Genomic DNA, 22747 nt, shown 5'->3' with positions numbered 1-22747 from the left:
GTAGATCACAAAGTGTAAAGTGGATTTGTTGAGATCAAATTCCCTTGTTCTTATAAGAATTTGAAGAATCTGTGTCCTTTACATTTTTGCAAGTTGACATCTAGTTTTTCTTTATACATTTAAATTTTTGCAAAGGATGTTATATTTGGCACATTGTAAATATTGCCATTTTAAAATAAGCATAACCAGTGCATAGCAGTTTGATACTAAATCATGCATTTTTGAAAAGCCTGAACAAGCCCTCCTTAACAGTTAATTTCATATCATTATTTTCTCCTTGAATTCATGTTTCCATTCTACTTCCCCCACCAAATTTTACCTCAATATAATACTTTATACTTAAGAGTCTTATTATTGGTCAACTTTTCATTATTCTTCTGAAAGATATACACACACACACATACACACATATATGTTTTAAGATTCTGTCATCCTAAAACTCAAAAGTATTAAATTTCTTCGAGATTGAGTTATAAAATTATTACTAATAGTATGTAATTGATAAAAACATATAATTAATATATATATTACCATTTTGATAATTTATTTTATAAACTTTAATAGAAATATATATATTTTTTAATGATAGCATGCTAATATTTATTTTTTTAATTTAAATTTATTTATTTTAATTGGAGGTAATTTATAATATTGTATTGGTTTTGCCATACATCAACATGAATCCACCATGGGTGTACATGTGTTCCCAATCCTGAACCCCGCTCCCAGCTCCCTCCCTGTACCATCCCTCTGGGTCATCCCAGTGCACCAGCCCCAGGCATCCTGTATCCTGCATCAAACCTGGACTGGCGATTTATTTCTTATATGATATTAAACATGTTTCAGTGTCATTCTCCCAAATCATCCCACCCTCTCCCTCTCCCACAGAGTCCAAAAGACTGTTCTATACATCTGTGTCTCTTTTGCTGTCTCCCATACAGGGTTATCATTACCAACTTTCTAAATTCCATATATATGCGTTAGTATACTGTATTGGTGTTTTTCTTTCTGGCTTACTTCACTCTGTATAATTGGCTCCAGTTTCATCCACCTCATTAGAACTGATTCAAATATATGCTTTTTAATGGCTGAGTAACACTCCATTGTGTATATGCCACAGCTTTCTTATCCATTTGTCTGCTGATGGGCATCTAGGTTGCTTCTATGTCCTGGCTATTATAAACAGTGCTGCGATGAACAGTGGGGTGCATGTGTCTCTTTCAATTCTGGGTTCCTTGGTGTGTATGCCCAGCACTGGGATTGCTGGATCGTATGGCAGTTCTATTTCCAGTTTTTTAAGGAATCTCCACACTGTTCTCCATAGTGGCTGTGCTAGTTTGCATTCCCACCAACAGTGTAAGAGGGTTCCCTTTTCTCCACACCCTCTCCAGCATTTATTGCTTATAGACTTTTGGATTGCAGCCATTCTGACTGGCGTGAAATGGTACCTCATTTTGGTTTTGATTTGCATTTCTCTGATAATGAGTGATGTTGAGCATCTTTTCATGTGTTTGTTAGCCATCTTATTGAGATGAATTGTACCTTTTGTATTCTAAATGTTTATGCCTTCATTGGTGAATGTTACTTACTGCTAGAGTGAGATAAGTTTCAGCTTTTATTTTATTCTTATTTTTTGCTCTTATAAATTTAAGGCAAAGGAATGTTGAAAACATAAATAAGTAGGTGGGAATAGAAGGAGTTTAGTTATGGGCATATTATCTAATTCTTTGAATTCCTTCTGAGTTATGTTCCATAAATCACAGTGATCTATTGCCAAACAGTAATCAATTATTTTTAATGATCTACTGTCGGACAATGTTATTAGGTAACCTTCAATTTTGTTGAAAACCAGCAATTGGAAACCGTGTGTTTTGCAAAAATCTTTGTTCCTAGTCATTAAAGTTCAGTCAGACACCAGTACTTTAATTGTTCAGGTCCACAGGAGTTAGGGTGGGTAAGAGGAATGCGGCTGCCTTTGTTTTTGTGTGTGTGTTTGTTTTTTTTCTTTGGTGGGTGGGGAAAGTTAGGAGAAGGAGTAGTCAAAGTGTGGTTAAAGAGGAAGAATCACATGCCTGCATGGCAGGTTTGTCTCAGTGAAATCTGATTTTCCTCTCTAAAGGCAGCTTGGAAAAGAGCATGTTTGTGAGGACGGGAGGCAGGCCACTCCAGAGTGACTGTCGGTGTGGAGGCAGACAGACCATGGAGGAATCTCCAGCATTCCTCCCTGCCTGCACTAGACCAGCCCAAGCCTGTAATGCAGGTCACGAGCTGTTTATGCACCTTCTGGGAGGAAGCCAGGGTTAGTGAGACCAATTCTGTTTGGGATTTGAAAGAATGTTAGTGATGTAGGTGTTATGTTCCTCCAAAATGAGGCTTCCAAGAAAGCGTGTTGTTTTTTAAAATCAATGTTTATTAGAGGGAAAAAAATAAAAAGGACAGCTTCCTAGTTTTGTTGTCTGTGTTTCAGTTATTAGGGCTTTTTCACCCATAGCATATTTAATTGGTATAATCTTTAACCAGAATTTGCAATCTGTGTGATCAAAATGTTGTACCTTTCCTAGTATGCATTTACTTTTTGCATCATTTTGAGAGTTCATGGAACGAAAAGCATAAAATGTATTGACTAGTGCCGAGCTCATGACAAGTTGGTCAGTAAGTAGGGGTAGTTATTTATCTCCTGCTTTATGAATGAAACACAGTGATGCATTGTCACTTTCTTAAGTTTGAGTCTTGGAGTGAAATTTACTAAACTTTGTATTCATGAAAGCAGATGTTAAAATTTTCACTTGTGGAGAAATAATCAGTGTGAACATTTACAGACCTGGAAATCACCAAGTACCTTAGAGGATAAGTTAGATCTTGTAATGGATGATAAGTTGAGTTAGTCAACATGAAGAAAAAGGTCATCTGGTTGTGGGAATTACTACTATTTCTATTCTTGGTACATTCAGATAGGAGTACATTTTTTTTTAATATAGTAATGATAATATTTGCTTTAAAGAAACATCATCTCCATGCTGACCTGCTAAATTTATCATCATTGTGAGAACTGTCATTTAAATGTGTGTGCCTACCTAAGCAGTATGTATTAGTTATTAGTAATAACCACGTGTCAGTTCCCAGTTAAGTTGGATGCGTGCGTTGAGAAAAACAGTCTCACAAAGTAAGCATACACCAGGAACATTGTTTCAATTCCTGATCACTTAAACATGAAACAGTATTCCCCAGATTGAAGGGGGGCTGTTCAAAATGAGAAGCCCTAGTTTTCCACGACAGCTCTGCCTGTCCTGCTTCTGTTCTGACGTGAGGACCCAGGCCTCTCTGCTGCGGCACAGATTTGAGAGAAGGGCCGAGGACCGCAGATTGATTGCAAAGTTCCATTTTTGCCCCAAAGCCAACATTTTAAGGACAGTCACTGAAGACCTTGCTTCAAGTCTTGGGCGGGTGTCTTTTAGGATGTCTTCTGCGTGATACCCTGTCTGCGTCACATTTCAGTTAAACTTCTCTTTGGTGGTTAGGCGCCTCTTTTGGGGCTCCCATCATCACCTTTTGCTTTTCCAGGTGGGTTGGGCCGGTTGCTGTTTTTCCATCTGATCTGATGACTTGTCCTCAGCACATACTGAGTGCCACTAAATAAGGTACTGAATCCTTGCTGGACCGGGAGCGAGGCTGTCTCTTGCTCTTTCTCCCACACTGCTGCCTCTCGTTCCTGTAACGGTTTCACTGTCATGAGCGAGCTGTCTGACTGTCAGGCATGTTCCTTGGAAGAGTGATTGTGCATTTCAGAATTGCTAGAGTCAGGTGACCCAGACAGGTAGAGAGGGCTGAACTCGGCCATTCTGGGTGGATTTAGAATAATCTGATGAAGAGAGTGTATGTGCTGAGGAGGTATGCCTGGGATTCTCAAAGGTTGCTGTCAGAGCCACAGCCCCGGGCTTTCTGTCTGCACCACCCAGCCATGAGCCCTTCCAGGCTGCTTGCCCCACCTCTTCTTAAGGCCCAGGGGACGCATTGGAAGTGCCATCCAGTCTTTGTCCCCACACACAAAGGACTGCTCTTATTGATTCCTTAAAACCAGTGCTGAGCGACAGAGTCCGCAGGGTGCTGCTTTCTGACCCTTAGCTCTTGCCTACTTAGTTTCATTTTCTCCCAGCCTCAGAAAATGTTCTTTAAAAAAAAAATGCTTAAAATTACTTTTATGTATAAAATGCAAATACATAGTATTTATGTCTGTGTGTGCACACATATTCTTCTGACAAAATTTCACATGCTATAAAAAAGCTGGCTTAAAACTCAACATTCAGAAAACTAAGATCATGGCATCCGGTCCCATCGCTTCTTGGCAAATAGATGGGGAAACAATGGAAACAGTGACAGACTTTACTTTCTTGGGCTCCAAAATCACTGCTGATGGTGACTGCATCCATGAAAGTAATAGATGCTTATTCCTTGGAATAAAAGCCAGGACCAACCAGGACACCTGATTAAAATACACAGACTTTACTTTGCCAACAAAGGTCCATCGAGTCAAAGCTCTGGTTTTTCCTGTGGTCATGTATGGATGTGAGAGTTGGACTATAAAGAAAGCTGAGCACAGAAGAATTGATGCTTTTGAACTGTGGTGTTGGAGAAGACTCTTGAGAGTCCCTTGGACTGCAAGGAGATCCAACCAGTCCATTCTAAAGGAGATCAGTCCTGGGTGTTCTTTGGAGGGAATGATGCTAAAGCTGAAACTCCAGTACTTTGGCCCCCTGATGGGAAGAGTTGACTCATTGGAAAAGACTCTGATGCTGGGAGGGACTGGGGGCAGGAGGAGAAGGGGACGACAGAGGATGAGATGGCTGGATGGCATCACCCACTCAGTGGACATGAGTTTGAGTGAACTCCAGGAGTTGGTGATGGACAGGGAGGCCTGGCGTGCTGCAGTCCATGGGGTCACAAAGAGTTGGACGCGAGTGAGCAACTGAGCAACAACAACAGCATAGATATAGCATAAAATCTGTCTGAAAAATATCCCTGTCCTGCGTCCACTACTTAAGACAGCTAATACAGAGACGTGGGCCCTTTCTTTCTCTCTCTTACACACACACACACTCAAAGAAATCTGTAATGTTATATCTGTGTCTGTTTTGAGCATAAAGTGTATCAGACTGTACAGATGCTCTGTTTGCTTTCTCCATCAGCCCCTTCTCTGCCGGGACAGAGAGCTGCCTCATGCTTTTCATTTGCTGCAGAGTGTTCCAAGCATGGATGTGCCCACCTGGTTTTATTGTTCATTTGCCCGTTGGCGGCATCTAGTGCGTTTCCCCAGATTTCTCCTCTTGGCACCAGTGCACTGTGCATATACTTGTGCTCATGATCGCTCCATTCAAGGTAGATAAGAGGTGATTAGAGTGTGCGACTTTAATATTTAATGCATATTACTTTATTGGCTTCTAAAGTGTCTGTGACACTTCAGAAGAGATTCTGAGATTGTTTTAGGTGAAATTTTAGGTTTTGACAAGCCTTGTCCCTTAATTTCATTTAATTCAGTAGCTCTTGTAGTATATCAGATCGCAGATCAGTGCCTTCTCTCCTTGTTTAAAAATAATCTGGAGCTCTCTTCTCTGCTTAGAGTTCCTACAAAATATTTCTCAATCCTTGGTCTGAAGGTAATTTCAACATTTTCTAGTAGTTGGTCTGCCATTGAGACATGATGGCTGAGAGGTTTAGTCCTGATTCTGCCAGACCTTGTGGTCTGGGGCAGATGACTCCCTCCTGGGCTTGGGGCCAGAATTGATGGGTTACGAGGTGTGCGCAGTGTGGTCCACACGGAGCACCTGGTACCTGCTGGTTGTGTGCCCCCACACAGCCACCTCTCTTCACTCAGCTCTTCAGTGCCTCTCGTGTGCTGGGAGCATAAAGATAGATAAGACATGGTCCCTTTACACAGGGAGCTGAGATTGTCACAGGAGTGTGTTTGCTCAAAACGAAAGGATTTCCTCCTCCTCTTTCCATGTGAGCCTTATTTATAGCCCGTCTGCTCTCTCCCCTGCCAGCCAACTGCTGCATGGTAAGGGACAGCCTCTCACATCTTCATTCTTTCTGGCTAACAGTCATTCAGCCCTGAGCATGTGCCCAAAACATGGCTAAAAACTGAAGTGTGAAGGTGTGTGTAGGACAGTCTGTGTCTGTGAGATGCTCACAGGCTGTAGGGAGGAGAAATGAAAGAGCCCCAGGGTTGTGAAAGACTCCTTTGGCTTCTCTGCTACAGCTTTCCACCTGTGAACTGGCTGAATTTTACTTTGCATTGCATGTATTAATAAGGATAAAGAATCTCCATCCTCTCTTCTGCAAGAGCACAGAATATGAGGTGCTATTAATAGTTAAAGGGCACTTAGTTCTCTGTTGAAACCTGGAATGTCCTCACACCAACTCTCACTTCCCTGTGGATTACTTTTGTAAAGTCAGAGGCATTTTCTTTCCCAGTATTGAGCTAAAACTAGAGGGCCTTTAAAACCCCTGGCCATCTAGAGCCGTTGCTCAGGTAGAACCATTTTAGTAAAAGTACCTTTTGCTGCCACATCCTGCAAAGAGACAGCAGGTCACTGGGACCAATGGGCTTGTACCCCTGCTTCCTGGGGACTTTTCCCCTCACTCCAGTGAGCTTCGTTGGGACAGGCGCATCTTCAGACTGTTGACACAGAGTAGGAAATGTTCAGTCGCTCAGTCGTGTCCAACTCTTTGCGACCCCATGGACTGCAGCACACCAGGCCTCTCTGTCCTTCACTGTCTCCTGGAGTTTCCTCAAGCTCGTGTCCATTGAGTCGATGATACCATCTGACCATCTCATCCTCGGTCGTGCCCTTCTGCCCTCCATCTTTCGCAGGAATAGGTCTTTTCCAGTGAGCTGGCTCTTCCTGTCAGGTGGCCAGAGTATTATAGCTTCAATGTCAGTCCTACCAATGAATATTCAAGGTTAATTTCCATTAGGATGGACTGGTTTCATCTCCTTGCTGTCCAGGGGACTCTTAAGAGTTTTCTCCAACACCACAGTTAGAAAGCATCAATTCTTCAGCTTTCAGTCTTCCTTATAGTCCAACTCTCACATCCATACATGACCACTGGAAAAACCATAGCTTTGACTAGATGGACCTTTGTAGGCAAAGTGATGTCTCTGCTTCTTAATATGCTGTCTAGACTGCAAGGAGATCCAACCAGTCCATCCTAAAGGAGATCAGTCCTGGGTGTTCATTGGAGGGACTGATGCTGAAGCTGAAACTCCAATACTTTGGCCACCTGATGTAAAGAGCTGACTGATTTGAAAAGACCCTGATGCTGGGAAAGATTGAGGGCAAGAGGAGAAGGGGATGACAGAGGATGAGATGGTTGGATGGCCTCACTGACTCAATGGACATGAGTTTGGGTAAACTCTGGGAGTTGGTGATGGACAGGGAGGCCTGGAGTCCTGCAGTTCATGGGGTCATAAAGAGTTGGACATGACTGAGCGACTGAACTGAACTGAACTAGGTTTTTCATAGCTTTTCTTCCAAAAAGCAAGCATCTTTTAATTTCATGGCTGCAGTCACCATTTTCAGTGATTTTGGAGCCCAAGAAATAAAAGTCTTATCACTGTTTCCATTGTTTTCCCATCTATTTGCCATGAAGTGATGGGACCAGATGCCATGATCTTAGTTCTCTGAATGTTGAGTTTTAAGCCAACTTTTTCACTCTCCTCTTTCACTTTCATCAAGAGGCTTTTTAGTTCCTCTTCACTTTCACTTGCCATAAGGGTGGTGTCATCTGCATATCTGAGGTTATTGATATTTCTCCCAGCAATCTTGATTCCAGCTTGTGCTTCATTCAGCCCAGCATTTCTCATGATGTACTCTGCATATAAGTTAAACAAGCAGGGTGACAATATACAGCCTTGACGTACTCCTTTTCCTATTTGGAACCAGTCTGTTGTTCCATGTCCACTTCTAACTGTTGCTTCTTGACCTGTATATAGGTTTCTCAAGAGGCAGGTTGGGTGGTCTGGTATTCCCATCTCTTTCAGAATTTTCCACAGTTTATTGTGATCTGGATAGTCAAAGGCTTTGGCATAGTCATAAAGCAGAAATAGATGTTTTTCTGGAATTCTCTTGCTTTTTCGATGATCCAACAGATAACTGGCAATTTGATCTCTGGTTCCTCTCCCTTTTCTAAATCCAGCTTGAACATCTGGAAGTTCTCAGTTCACATACTGTTGAAGCCTAGCTTGAAGGATTTTGAACATTACCTTGCTAGCATATGAAATAAGCACAATTATGCAGTAGTTTGAGCATTCTTTGGCATTGCCTTTCTTTGGGATTGGAATGAAAACTGGCCTTTTCCAGTCCTGTGGCCACTGCTGAGTTTTCCAAATTTGTTTGCCTATTGAGTGCAGCACTTTAACAGCATCATCTTTTAGGATTTGAAATAACTTAGCTGGAATTCCATCACTTCCAGTAGCTTTGTTTGTAGTAATTCTTCCTAAGGCCCACTTGACTTCACACCACAGGATATCTGGCTCTAGGTGAGTGATCACACCATCGTGATTATTTGGGTCATTAAGGCCTTTTGTTTTGTACAGTTCTTCTGTGTATTCTTGCCAGTCTTCTTAATCTCTTTTGCTTCAGATAGGTCCTTATCGTTTCTGTCCTTCATTGTGCCCATCTTGCATGAAATGTTCCCTTGGTATCTCTAATTTTCTTGAGGATATTTCTAGTCTTTCCTGTTCTGTTGTTTTCCTCTATTTCTTTGCACTGATCACTGAGGAAGGCTTTCTTATCTCTCCTTGCTGTTCTTTGGAACTCTGCATTCAGATGGGTATATTTTTCCTTTTCTCCTTTTCCTTTCACTTCTCTTCTTTTCTCAGCTATTTGTAACACCTCCTCAGACAACTGTTGTGCCTTGTTGCATTTCTTTTTCTTGGGAGTGGTTTTGGTCACCACCTACTGTACACTGTTAGAAAGCTTCGTCCACAGTTCTTCAGGCGCTGCCTATCAGATCTAACCCCTTGAGTCTGTTTGTCGCTTCTCCTCTCTTAATCCTAAGGGGTTTGATTCAGGTCATAACTGAATGATCTACTGGTGTTCCGTACTTTTTTCTAGTGAAGTCTGAATTTGGCAATAAGGAGCTGGTGATCTGAGCCACAGTCAGCTCCTGGTCTTGTTTTGCTGACTGTATAGAGCTTCTCCATCTTGGCTGCAAGGAACATAATCAATCTGATTTCAGTATTGACCATCTGGTGATGTCCATGTGTATAGTCATCTCTAGTGTTTTGTTGGAAGAAGATGCTTGCTATGACCAGAGCGTTCTCTTGCCTAAACTCTATTAGCCTTTGCCCTGCTTCATTTTTTAGTCCAAGGTCAAATTTGCCCGTTACTCCCAATTTCTCTGACTTCGTACTTTTGCTTTTCAGTCCTCTATGATGAAAAGAACATCTTTTTTTGGTGCTATTTCTAAGGGTCTTACTGGTTTTCATAGAACCGTTTAACTTCTGCTTCTTCGACATAAGTGGTTGGGTCATAGACTTGGATTACTGTGATGTTGAATGGTCTTCCTTGGAAAAGAACTGAGATGATTCTGTCGTTTTTGAGATTGCACCCAAGTATTGCATTTTGGAGTCTTTTGTTGAGTATGAGGGCCACTCCATTTCTTCTAAGGTATTCCTGCCCGCAGTGGTAGATGTAATGGTCATCTGAATTAGATTCACCCATTCCCATCCATTTTAGTCCTCTTTCTCCTCCAAACATTTTCTTCTTTGAAAAATAATAATTTTTCTTTGAGAACTCAGGGATACCTTCTTGCTTTTGTTACCATTACAGGTCTCATTTATTTGGTTTGTTCATAATAAGTATATTAAGTTTGACTTTATTTTAAAACTCTGTCCTGGCACAGAATTTAAATTAATGTCTTATTGAGGTGCGAATGGGCGTGGAGGCTCCTTTTAAAGGAGCTTTAAGCATTTGTTGCCCCAATAGGATCGGAGCATAATAGTATTGAGCTTGAGAAAGATGATTTTCTCAATAGAAATAATTTATCATTGCTCGAGGTAGTGAGAAATTATTAATTTTTTTCTCAGAGCATTTTGTTTTGGTCAGTGTTTTCCGGAGATGCATGACACCCTCCTTTATGAAGACCACTTCATTTTATGTGTTTTGTTGGCCCCTGAGATAATGTTGGTAGGTTTATCTGGTAATGTTGGTAGGTTTATCTGGTAATCCTCAGAAGAAAATGTATGCAGGTATATGCATCATTTAACCAGTAGAGGCTAGTGGTTCACACTGTGGCTGTGTGTGTGCTAGGTCACTTTAGTCACGTCTGTCTCTCTGCAACCCCATGGACTGTAGCCCGCCAGGCTCCTCTGTCCATGGCATTTCCCTGGCAGGAATACTGGAGTGAGCGGCCATTTCCTCCTCCAGGGGATCTTCCCGACCTAGAGATCGAGCCTGTACCCCTTGTGTCTCCTGCGATGGCAGGTGAGTTCTTTACCACTAGCGCCGCTTAGGGAGCCTATAAAGCAGTGGGGAAATGGTATTTCCTTCCTCCACCCGTGAAGATATACTTGTCATGGTGAGACAGTGAGGCTGGCTCTGGTGAGGTTGGTCAATCAGAAGAGCACCATCTACCAGAAGAGAATCTCTGTGAGCATTCTGAATACTATATTAATGGAAGCTGTGGCCCGTTCAGTACTGTTACCATGTTATTATTGTGTACAATTTCCAGTGTATTTTTCACATAAACCTATAATGCTTAAGCCAGCTGCATTTATGTTTTTTCTACAAATCCTGCATATTCAAACTTCCTTTCTGCTTGCTATCACCTTCTATAAACTCTGGGGTTTCTTCTTAGCTCCTGGAAAAAAGTCTTCCTCACTTTATTTCTCCCCTCCCTGTGTGATGCTAAAGCTGAAACTCCAGTACTTTGGCCACCTCATGCGAAGAGTTGACTCATTGGAAAAGATTCTGATGCTGGGAGGGATTGGGGGCAGGAGGAGAAGGGGACGACAGAGGATGAGATGGCTGGATGGCATCACCAACTCAATGGATATGAGTTTGAGTGAACTCCAGGAGTTGGGGATGGACAGGGAGGCCTGGCGTGCTGCAATTCATGGGGTCGCGAAGAGTCAGACACGACTGAGCGACTGAACTGAACTGAATTGTGTTTCTGTAGACAGCCCTCTGTGTCTAAAGAGGTGCTGGTTATCAGCGGGCTGACAGGTTATGTGTGAGGAAGGGGAGAGCTGAGTCACTAGTCACAGATGTGGGAAAATGTCTTGGGCTCCAGGAGCCTCAGAAAGCTTCAGCTGTATGTGGCCAGTCTTTCTTCTTTGACCACTTTCCTAATTGCTGTCTTTCTTAGAAGATCCTGCGATATCTTTTCTACCCACTTAACTGTATTAAGTGTTCCATTTATTTATAACTCCTCTCCAGCTCTGAAATAGACCCAAGGGTTCACCACAGACCTGAAGATATACTTAGGGTAGCATGACAGATAGAAATTAGTAAATACTTTAGGCTTATCCAAAATAAAAATAAAAATGTCCTACATCTGGGACTTTTTGAAGCTCTCCTCTCTCTGCTTTATATAGCAAAGGGAAAAATGAATCGCTCCATAACAAGGGATCCTAAAAGATACCAGACTCAATTAAAATTGACTGAAGTTCTGGGGAGCTCTCCAGATTATACTCCACAAATACTAATACGGTAGTATCATTTTCAGCCATAAATCATCTCGCTGGATCTCCTGTCTCTTCCTGGAGAGAGATCATGGACAGTAATATACTGTCTCTTGAACCAACACAGTGTAAATTTCACTGCTCATAATTTCCAGTGTGTGGAGAGAGCCTGGTGAAGAAGTAGCCCTGAATGGTTCTGCTGGGGATGGCAGCTCAGCTGAGTGGCAGATGAGCCTGTAGTGGGCTGACCTCCTGTCCTTCAGTGTCCTCTTTCCCGTCTGTGACTTCCTGCAGAATCATTTGCATATTTCATTTCATGTACATTTATCTCATTCCAGCCTCTTAATCCTTCTGTTGAGTTATATATGATCTGAATAAATGTTTTCTATGGTCTGACTTTAAAAAAAGATGAATTGTGACACCGTTCAGTGTATGAGGGATGGTAAAGATAGAAAGTCGGAAACAGGGGAATGCATGTAACTTTGGAAGGAGTTCTGTATAGTATATTTAAGAAAAGGGGGCAGTTACTTTTATTAATGTATTGTTCAGTTACTAAGACGCGTCTGACTCTTTGCAGCCCCGTGGACTGCAGCGCGCCAGGATTCCCTGTCCTTCACTGTCTCCTGGAGTTCGCTCAAACTCACGTTCATTGAGTCAGTGATGTTATCCAACCGTCTCATCCTCTGGCACCCTGCCCTCATTCTTTCCCAACATCTTAATGTAAATATTGTTTTGAATTTAGGAGTAGAAGGACAGTCTGTGGAGATTTCCAATATTGTAGACATCCGAAAAGAGCATAACTATGAGATTGCAATGAGAATTTCTTCCAGCATCAACAGCCAAAACAGATTTTATACTGACCTAAATGGATACCAGGTAATTTTCCATTAAAATGTTTAAATGATGGTTTTAGTATGTACCTTTTATATATGATAACAGGCAAGTTAATTTTGGATCCTTTGAAAAAATATAAGGTTGCAAATTTCTAAAATAAAATTGAATTTTAACAGACACTTTTAGGTTATGTATCTAACCAGGTTTTCAAGGATAGAAAAAAATATTTGCAAGATTATTTTGTAAAACATCTATTTGTAAGGATTTGTTTTTTCAAAGGAAAATCTGGGGACCACTATGCATGTTAAATACCTTGATATATATGAATTTTTCTAGTAGAAGGAAATATTAATATTAATTAGGGATTGATAGAGTATACCTTTTATTTCCTCATAAGGAATTGGTCTATCCGTATTTAGTTTGTTCCACATATGTTTTTAAACGTATGCTTTAACAGTGGGCTCTTTTCAATTACAGGAAATCCTTCTCTACTGATGTATGTGTGTGTGCACATTTATACACATACATATATGTGTACGTAGACACAGACATACAGATAAAAACATCTATCTGTTTAGAAATGTGAATAGCTGTATTTAATCAAAGTGTTCGTGAAATAGTTTGAAATAGTAATGGGAAAATTGATTGGTAAAATTTTGTTCAGATTTTCATTTCTCTAATTTACTAGAGCGCTTTTGATTGCTACCTAAATCTATATGCAAAGTATATGTGTGTAACAACATATATTTGAAATAATACTATTAAAAACATGAGCATGTCTCTGAGACATTAGCATTTTAGAAATTTCTGACTACGAATAGAAATAATTTCACAAATGCTATTACTCTGATTTTCAACTGGAATGAGGGAAAGGATTGTGATAATTTTCTCTTCTACAATTTCCTGCAAAAGTTAAATTTAAACCTTTGCAAAGCATAAAAATTGCAGCATGCATTTTAAATTAACATGTTAATTCTACTACAGCTGTTTGGCTTTCAGATGAAGCCCTGGCTTTATGGTGATTCATTTTCCTTGTGTACAAAAGAAAGGCGTTTCTAAGTCCTACAGAAGCAATAATTTGTATATGTGGGTGTATACATGAATGAAAAAACTTAGTACAAATGAAAATGTGAATTTTCTTTACAAAGATAGAGCACGTTAATAAATAGGAAAACATTATTTTTCAGACTGTAAGCTAAATGTTGCTTCTTTTTTAGAATAGGCCATTTCTTATGCTTTGAAAATAATAGTTGCTTTGGCCAAACTAGAAGTCTAGACCCACAAATGGGGAGCGTAACAGCTACACAGTTGCGACAGTTTTAGATGCCTTTTCTTTCAGTATAAACTCAGTTGGAGTAGAAAGATCAGGATTGGCGATTTCGTACTAGCTAGCTTTCGTGCCTTCCTTTTTAAAAAACATTTTACAGGGTTGTTTTTTTTTTTTTTTCCCCTACCAGGTTGTTAATTTCCTAGGGCTGCGATACAAACTGGGTGACTTAAAACAAAAATGTATTCCCTCACAGTTTTGGACTTCAGAAGCCAGAACGAAGGTGTGGCTAGGCCCCTCCCTCGGTCAGCTCTAGGAAAGGGTGGCCTTGCCTCTTCTGGCTCCTGGGGGTCGCTGGCAGTGCTTGGCACGCCGTGTGTTGCGAACACATGGCTGCGGCTCCTGCCTCTGCTCTCATGCGGTCTCCTCGTGTCCCTGCGTGTCTGTATGTCCAAATTCCCCGTTTCTTGTGAGGATACCGTTCTTTAGATTATCACCCACCCCAACCCAGTGTAACTTGGTTATCTCTGCAGAGGCCACATTTCAAAATAAAATCACATTCACAGGTTCTGAGTGAACATGAATTTGGGGGGACTCTATTGAGAACCAGTAAATTGAATGACTGGTGAAGATTAAGATGTTATTTGTGAAATACCCAGTACTGTGCCCGGTGTTCATGGACACTCAGTAGGTGTTAACTATTGTGCTTACATTGTACTTCTCCTGTTCTGAGTTCCATGTTAAAGTTTCATGAGTTTAAAAGAAGACATGACATTTTTATGTGGTGTGAGTAAGATTTCCGATAATAGAGTCTCTGTTTGACATCTCTTCCTGAGGTTTGAGTGACTCTCCTTGACCCAACCAGCTTAGTTCATTATCAGTCTCTCTCAAAAACTAAAGGTAGAGTTGTATTTCATGCATTCAGATAGTAAACCAAGAAAAATTGGAATTTGGAACTGTCTACATTGAAACTAAACAAGAAGAGTAAGCATTGAATAGTTTTTAAATATAAAAATGCATTTGATTATTACAACAGAGTATGTTAGAGGATATGGTGGCGAGATGTGTGGTATTTATTAAAACTGATTCAAGAATTATGAGAGACATTTCTTGAAAGGGGATACGGAGCTATTAAGCTTTGCATTCATTACAAAGCCAGTATGTTAGATTTAGATGAGAAATGAATACTTAATACCTTTATAACTTGTTTTATGCAAATATGGAGAGCTAGAAGACTTTTGTTAAGGATTTTTATTCTGAATTTAAATAGTAATGCCTATTTAAAAAAAAATCTAGATAAGTTCTACCTTTCTCACTTAAACATTTTCTAAGACGCTCATGATTTTTCTTCATCTTGAAGAATCTTTTAATTTCTAAGTTAGCTGTTCTGTTGGACAAGAAAGGTGCTGTACCTTTTTCTATTTGGGAAAAAAGCCATCTGCAGTCAATAGTAATGTTTTTAAGTACGTTTGTAAATATCACTGGATTTTCTTAACGATAGTTGTTTGGTCTTGCAGATTCAGCCTAGAGTGACGATGAGCAAATTGCCTCTCCAGGCGAACGTCTACCCCATGACTACGATGGCGTACATTCAGGACGCCGAGCGCCGCTTGACTCTGCTCTCAGCTCAGTCTTTGGGTGTTTCGAGTCTGAAGAGTGGTGTGTATTCTGTAGATGCTCATTGCTCTCACTAGTCTCACTCTCTGTTAGTCGTGTGTTGGTTACCTTCCTCAGTCACAAGCTTTTTTCTTTTTAGAACCCGACTGTTAATTTTGAGCTTTGTGAGACTGACATAAAATAATAAATTTCCTCAATCTTCAGATGAAAACAAACCCAAAAGTTCACAAAACTGGTGATTTTTAAAGATAATATACTTTTCCCAATAGCCCACTGTTTGCAAAATTCTGTCATTGTTGTGACTGAATGGATATGGAAATTCAGACTCTGACTAAACTAAATTTAGATAATTTGAAGTTTAGATATTAATAAATTAGCCAGGGTTGCCAAAGGGGAAAGTTGCAGTTCAAACTTAGGTCCTTTTCTGAGTCACGTCGTCCTAGGATGCTGCCGCCTGAGAGGAAAAGGGGAGCAGAGATGATACGGACATGGCGATAAAGAGGCGGATGCTGCCGCCTGAGAGGAGAAAGGGAGCAGAGATGATACGGACGTGGCGATAAAGAGGCGGCAGACACAACTGCACAGACGCCGGACGGGCCGAGGCGGGGGAGGGGAGAGGGCAGACGCTGGGTGTCGTCTGGGAAGCTTTCTACTGGGAGACTTGTCCTTCATAATACCTGTTTTTAATTATTTACATGTCAGTTGCCCCTCTTTGCTTACATACTAAGAGTTGCTAAGACAAGTGTGTTACGGAGCTGGGCGGGTAATAAGTGAGAGTAGTTGCCTGGCGTAGTCATTTCATGCTGGGCATATGCATACATTCTGTACGTCCTTACACAGAAAACTTGACTGTCCATCATTTTCCTTTGTGGCCTTCATTACACAAAATCCTGAGATCATGTCACCAAGACATGAATGCAGTTATAAAAATAAAAATGGCCGCACCTCGGGGATGCAGTAGGGAGTGCTGAGATTTGGGTGAGTTGCAGAGCACACCCCCGTGTACAGACCTTGTTGCCGTGGGGAACTGGCCCCGCGTTGTCACCGTCTGCAGCTTTTCACAAAAAGCCCATCTGGAATTTTACAGGAAGTCGCCCATTCTGTAAATGTTGACATGATTTTTTAATAATCAGAATGTAAAACCTGTTGGTGTCAGATACGACTCCTGAGCTACCCATTTTTAAACCCTGCCTAAAATTCCCCAATTTGGGCTCCACGCTGGGGTCTCACAGAGTCGGACACGACTGAAGTGGCTTGCAGCATAGGGGACTGGGCCTTAGGCTTCAAGCAGTCATGCATCTAACAGTTGTCTCACTTCTCTGGTAAAGACCCTGCGATAGACGCCTAGGCACCCTCAAGTTTGCATAACTTCAGACATAAAAGCAATTTGAGTATAGGCGAGGAGCTTACTATGTGTCACATAGTGTGTGGGCTAATATTTGAAGTCAGGGAGAAGACTTAGAAAGGACCGAGAGGTTGATAGACTGCTTTGGATGTGAAGTGATAGAACTTGAGACAAGCATGGGGACAGTTAGCGCCAGGGCCTGAGGAGCACCTTCTAGACCGCTGTCTTACAAGTGTGGGGAAAGTGACAACAGGACTCTAACCCCCATGGTAACTTTACGTGCTGGCTACCCAGACTGCAAGGCAGGAGCCGCGTTTGGTCTACCTGTGTGAGCATAATAGTTACTAACACAGTCTGTAGATTTTCCTTTTACTCCAAGTGATGGCTCAGTACAATAGCAAATATTAATGGATGGGTAGGTGAATATATATATTTAAGTGTGTGTGTGTGTGTGTGTTACTTAGTCGTGTCCGACTCTTTGTTATCTCATGGACTGTAGCCCACCAGGCTCCTCTGCTCATTGAGTTCTCCAGGCAAGAACACTGGAGTGGATTGCCATTTCCTTCTCCAGTATATTTAAGGTAGTATAACTTTAATGGTCTTTTTGTTTTTTTGTATAATCTTAGACATATAAATATGTCTCTGGTGATTTTCTTTTAGTTTGTAATTTCATAACCTAACTATTAGGGTTATAGCCTAAACTAGAGGAGTTACTGAATTACTACATAGCAAATAGAGGAACCAAATATAACAACTTTTTGAGCTAAAGGAGAAAAGACCACTGGGAAATCACTAATAAAGTATCAGAGAGGGAAGCATTTACACAGTGGGTGTCCCCAAATCCTCAGGCTTCAGAGAATCTCCACACGTCAAGTAACCTAAAATGTTACTTCAGATCCTTTTTAGATCTGTCCTTCTGTATTTTTCTTATTACTCCATGTGTGATATATATATTTCTTAACCTCATAAACATTTTTCAGTTCCAAATGCTGTTGCTAAAAATTTGGAGGCCTTTACTCTTTTGATCAATATTTTTAAGTTTTACTTTCATTTTGATCATTTCTATCCCATTTAAATTTCTTATCAGATTTTACAAAATGCTGATGAAGACAAGAAGAAATACAATCCTATTTTGTGAATTTATGCTAAATGCTCTGAGCTGTTGTCGAAAGGAACCCCGTGGCTTCCCCGACTGGAGGGGAAGCGTACGTCTAGACTCTCTGCTTTGTATTTGTGAGATTCTCAGTGAATAACCCTGGCCTGTTTGTTTCCTTGTTTGCTAGGTCAGATTGAAGTTATCATGGATCGAAGACTCATGCAAGATGATAATCGTGGCCTTGAGCAAGGTGTCCATGATAACAAGATTACAGCTAATTTATTTCGAATACTACTAGAAAAGAGAAGTGTCGTGAATATGGTAGGAAAGAAGCTCTCATGTTCCAATGTTGACTGTTCTTTGCCATCCAAAAATGTGACCTTATACTTTATTTTTTGCATTTTCTGATATTGAGATGTCTTTGTATTAGACTTAGCCTATATTCACAAGAAAGAGAACTTCAGTTATGTGTATCGTGTAAGATTCATATTTAGGCATTTTATTTTTTGTTTTGCTTATTATGTAGATATAAAATAATGTTAAGCAATCAGTTTGGATAAAATTTCCTGAAATTACTTTGACAGAAGCAAGAGTTCAGTTTAAAGAATAGACCTTAGTCATATACTTAGGAGATTAAGTTTGATCAGTAAAATGTATCTGAAGCTTCAGCGCACTCGTGCTGGTCTTAGGCTCGTCCACTGAAAGCGGGTTACTTGTCTGCTTTCTTGTTCAGTTTTCGTTTCTCAAAGCGAAAGTCCAGCGCTCTGTGCAGAGTCTGGCAAAGACGCTGTTGGGCATGAACTCACCTGACAACATACTCCTTGAGAAGGCAGCACCAGTTCCCCCCAGAACCCCCGCAGACTGCAGGCCCCCACCTCAAGGGCCCCGGACGCGGCCCTCCTCCTGGCTCTGTTCTCTGGCTCTCTGCGCCAACGTCAGACCTCTCTGCTCTGTGCAGCCGGTGGCCTCCCGTCCGCCTTGCAGATGGAGCAGCTCTAGGGCTCCCGGTCCTGGACCCCGGGCGTCTGCTCCCCGCCTCCCGCTCCCTGTGCTGGCCTCCTCTCCTCCTCGGCCGGTCCTCCGGTCTTCCGCTGTTCTGGAGCCGACCCGTCGCCCTCCCCGGGACCCTTCGTTAGTCATCCTCCCTGCGTCCCCGGCCCTGCCCCTACAGCCTTTCTGCTGGCTTGTAAGCACCATTTGTTTTCTTCTGTTAAACACAAACCCACACGCAGCTGACGCTCAGCCTCTCATCCGCGTCTCCCTGCACCGGCCCCTCCGCGCTGAGGCCGGGCTGCCGGCTGCGTTGGTGCCCTCTCCTCTCGTGCCGCTGTGCTCCAGGCGGGCTTCGGCTCTTCGGCTCTGGGGCCGCTCGCCCCAGCGGGTGTGGTCGGTCGTCATCTTACCTCCTTGCGCAGCAGCATGTGACACTGACCGTTGTCAGGTCCTGAAACACTGCCAAGCCAAGGCTCCCGTGGGCCCTGCGTACCTGGTTTTCCTCCGGCCTCTGGGACGGTTCTTTCTGTCTCTCCGATAGCTCTGTATTCAGCTTTAAATATTAGAGCCCTCGAGGCTCAGCCCCGGGCCTTCCCCTTTCCTCACTTTGTATGTTATTCCTTCGCATCAGCTGGAACTGACAGATACAAACCCTCAGCTTCTGTTTCACCTCTCGCCTTGAGACTCACCCATCTGGTTGCTTCCTGGCATTTCTTTGTGTGTTTCTAAGGGCATCTCAAGCCTGACACACTCAGAACCATGGTCCTGATCGCCCCCTTCCAAGTGCCCCCTCTCTGATAACCAGCACTGCTTTCCATGCAGCCCGACCGCTGAGGGTCGTCCCTGGTGGACGTTCTCCCACACCTGCTCTCTTTGCACAGCAGTCTTCACCTTCACTTAGGCTGTATCGCTGCCTAAATATTTCAAATCTACAAACTTGATTGCTTTGACAACTCTAATTTTAACTAGCATCTTGTGTTTTCTGGAGGTAGGCTATGCGCACCCACCCTGCCGTCTTCTTTCTGCTCTGTCTGCTCTGAACCCAGTGAGCAGCAGCTTTGTTTTTGAAGCCGAGTCTGTCCCACCGTGCCCTGCTTCCCGGCTCTACCTTCGCGTTGCTCCCGACCGTGGCTCGCGGAGCCCCGTGCTCGCGGCCCTGCCTGTCCCGCCTTCTCTACTGATGCGTGTTCTCCCTGTTCCCGCAGGCCTCAGCGCTTCCTGTGCGCCCGGCCTTCCCCGCACCTTTGCACACGCCTTTCAGTCTCTACCCAGCGATTCTTCGTAATCAGGTGTTCAGATCTGAGTCTCCTTCAGCAGCTTCTTCGGCTTGACCAGATTCGAACCGCCCTCAGAATCATGCACGTTTCCTGTGTGTGTGGTTGTGTGGTCATTGTCCTTCTCCTCCTGTGGGCTTAAGAGTCGCATCTCCGTCTGCTTCAAGGATGGTTCCCGGCACAGCAGACACCCAGTGTGTGTTGCATGCACGAGCACACAAGAGCTGCAGTGCCTGAGCTGGGAGAGCATGCTGCCCGGCTGTCCTTACCGCAGTCACTGCTTGCTGCCGGTCGCCCTGTGAGCGCTCCGTCGCCCCTGGATTCCAGGGACGTGTCTGCTTCGTCTGCATGTGCCCCCGCCCAGCCTCCTGGCCTGCGGTCGGCATTTTATAGATAAAATACTGGTTGGTTTAGTGAAATGGCAGCAGCTAATTAAGGCAAACAATTCTCTCCGTATTTAGAATCTTTTAGGAAAAAGGTTTTAATATTCACTTTACATGTCAATATTTATACCAGTTCTTGGGACTCATGGTTTAAATCAATTAGTGACAAGATAGCTTAGTTTTAGGACTAAAACGGCATACAAAAATCATGGTCTGGGTGCTGGCGGCTACTATCTTTTGCTTCTCCTGAAATGTTTCTGGCTCTGATGATTTTTCTCTCCACTGATACTAATTTACAAAACTTCTGTTAACTATAGCAATAAGAATTTTTTTATGTCAGATCTATAAAGCTGTCACTTAGAAGTTAAATAATTTGTTTATTCTCATTCAAAACTCTTTGCATAGTGATTGATTTCAGTTTGATGCAAAGTTTTTATAATCCTGTCTTGGTTAAATTCGTCTTTTGCTCAACTATAGATTCTTGGGCTTAAGTCAATAGTTTCTTTTAAATAAAAAATGAACCAGAGAAGAGAAGATACATTTTAATTTCTAGTGAAATTAATTAAAATGACATTTGATTAAGAAATGTTACAAATCACGTAACTTAAATTTTCTAGAAAGTGTTTTTATTTTCAACCAGACTAATGACTAAAATGTCGATGGTAGAAATTGACATGGGGAGACATTCCCTGGAAAGGAAGGCTTTTTAGTGGGAAGCTTTGAACCTGCTGGATCCTCATGGTGATAATCCTGGATGACTAAATGGAAGCACTGTGTTCTCAAGGCCTTTGCAGAGGCAGTGAGAACAAGATTGGAATGACATATATCACTGGGAGAGGTGTACATGCCCAGCGGAGGACTGCCACTGTGTGAGGTCTTTGACAGTAATGACGCCCAAGGCTCAGCAGAAGAACAAAATAGAAATTATCTCATTAGCGTTGACTTTTTAGGATTTATTTCTTTGACCCCTACTTCCTACCCTTCCTGCTGGCAACTAGAATAATAGTAAAGGGGACAGTGAACTAGAAATCATTGCACTGGAGGTACTCATGTGTTACAGTTGGGTCATTTTGCTTCTGGGTACGAGTTCTTTACATAAAAGGAGAGGAATTTTGGAGCTATCAGGTGACAATCACAAGTGCTGACTGGGCTCCAGGAAATGATAGCAAGAAGGAGGTTGGTCAGGTTTAAGGGAGATGCTTACGTTAGGTGACCAGAGGGGCTGCTGAACATGAGGATGGCTGCCTGGCCCACATCAGAGCCGCAGTGCAGCCCCAGATGGCCATTTCTACTCGAGGTTGGGGGCCCAGTGGGACTTCATTTCCCAGTGCTTGGGGTAAAAAAAAAAAGTATCTGTTTGGATAAGTTTTCATTACTGTAGTCATTTTGATGATTTTAAATATGAAATCTCCTGGGTTTTTTTTTTTTTTTTCTCTTGAGAGGACTGAGAAACAAACACTGTTTTAATGCCATGTGGAGCTGCCGGAACCTGTCTAGTAGGGCCAGTCACTCAGTTGTGTCCAGCTCTTTGCAGCCCCGTGGACTGCAGCACGCCAGGCCTCCCTGTCCACCTTCCAGAGTCCACCCAAACCCCTGTCCGTCAAGTCAGTGATGCCATCCAGCCATCTCATCCTCTGTCGTCCCCTTCTCCTCCTGCCTTCAATCTTTCCCAGCATCAGGGTCTTTTCCAGTGAGTCCGTGCTTCGCATCAGGTGGCCAAACTGTTGTAGCTTCAGTTTAAGCATCAGTTCATCCATTGAGTATTCAGGACTGATTTCCTTTCACATTGATTGGTTTGATCTCTTTGCAGTCCATGGGACTCTCAAGAGTCTTCTCCAACACCACAGTTTACAAGCATCAAATCTTTGGCGCTCAGCCTTCTTTATCGTCCAACTGTCACATTCATACATGACTACTGGAAAAACCATAGCTTTGACTAGATGGACCTTGTCAGGAAAGTAGTATCTCTGCTTTTTAATATGCTGTCTAGGTTTTAATATGCTAACCTAGACAAATTGATTTTCTTCCAAGGAGCAAGTGTCTTTTAACTTCATGGCTGCAGTCACCATCTGCAGTGATGTTGGAGCCCAAGAAAATAAACTCTGTCACTATTTCCATTGTTTCCCCATCTGTCTGTCATGAAGTGATGGGACTGGATGCCATGATCTTAGTCTTAAGCCAGCTTTTTCACTCTCCTCTTTCACCTTCATCAAGAGGCTCTTTAGATCTTCTTCACTTTCTGCCATAAGGGTAGT

At 42.4% G+C, this 22747-nt stretch overlaps 1 protein-coding gene across 1 annotated transcript in view; it reads left to right on the top strand.

The window, feature by feature from the left end:
• Positions 1–22747, top strand: part of MAN2A1 (mannosidase, alpha, class 2A, member 1) — a 186751-nt gene that overhangs the window by 142144 nt on the left and 21860 nt on the right. Inside the window, exons 18-20 of the mRNA XM_010843792.1 lie at positions 12426–12559; positions 15302–15443; positions 18030–18163. Coding sequence (XP_010842094.1) covers positions 12426–12559; positions 15302–15443; positions 18030–18163 — 410 coding nt within the window. The remainder of the gene's footprint in view (positions 1–12425; positions 12560–15301; positions 15444–18029; positions 18164–22747) is intronic.

The sequence above is a fragment of the Bison bison genome, unplaced genomic scaffold (genome assembly GCF_000754665.1).
Source record: "Bison bison bison isolate TAMUID 2011002044 unplaced genomic scaffold, Bison_UMD1.0 scf7180017864189, whole genome shotgun sequence".
NCBI lineage: Eukaryota > Metazoa > Chordata > Mammalia > Artiodactyla > Bovidae > Bison > Bison bison.
Note: the sequence above shows the minus strand (reverse complement) of the source record. Positions and strands in the feature narration are given on the sequence as shown.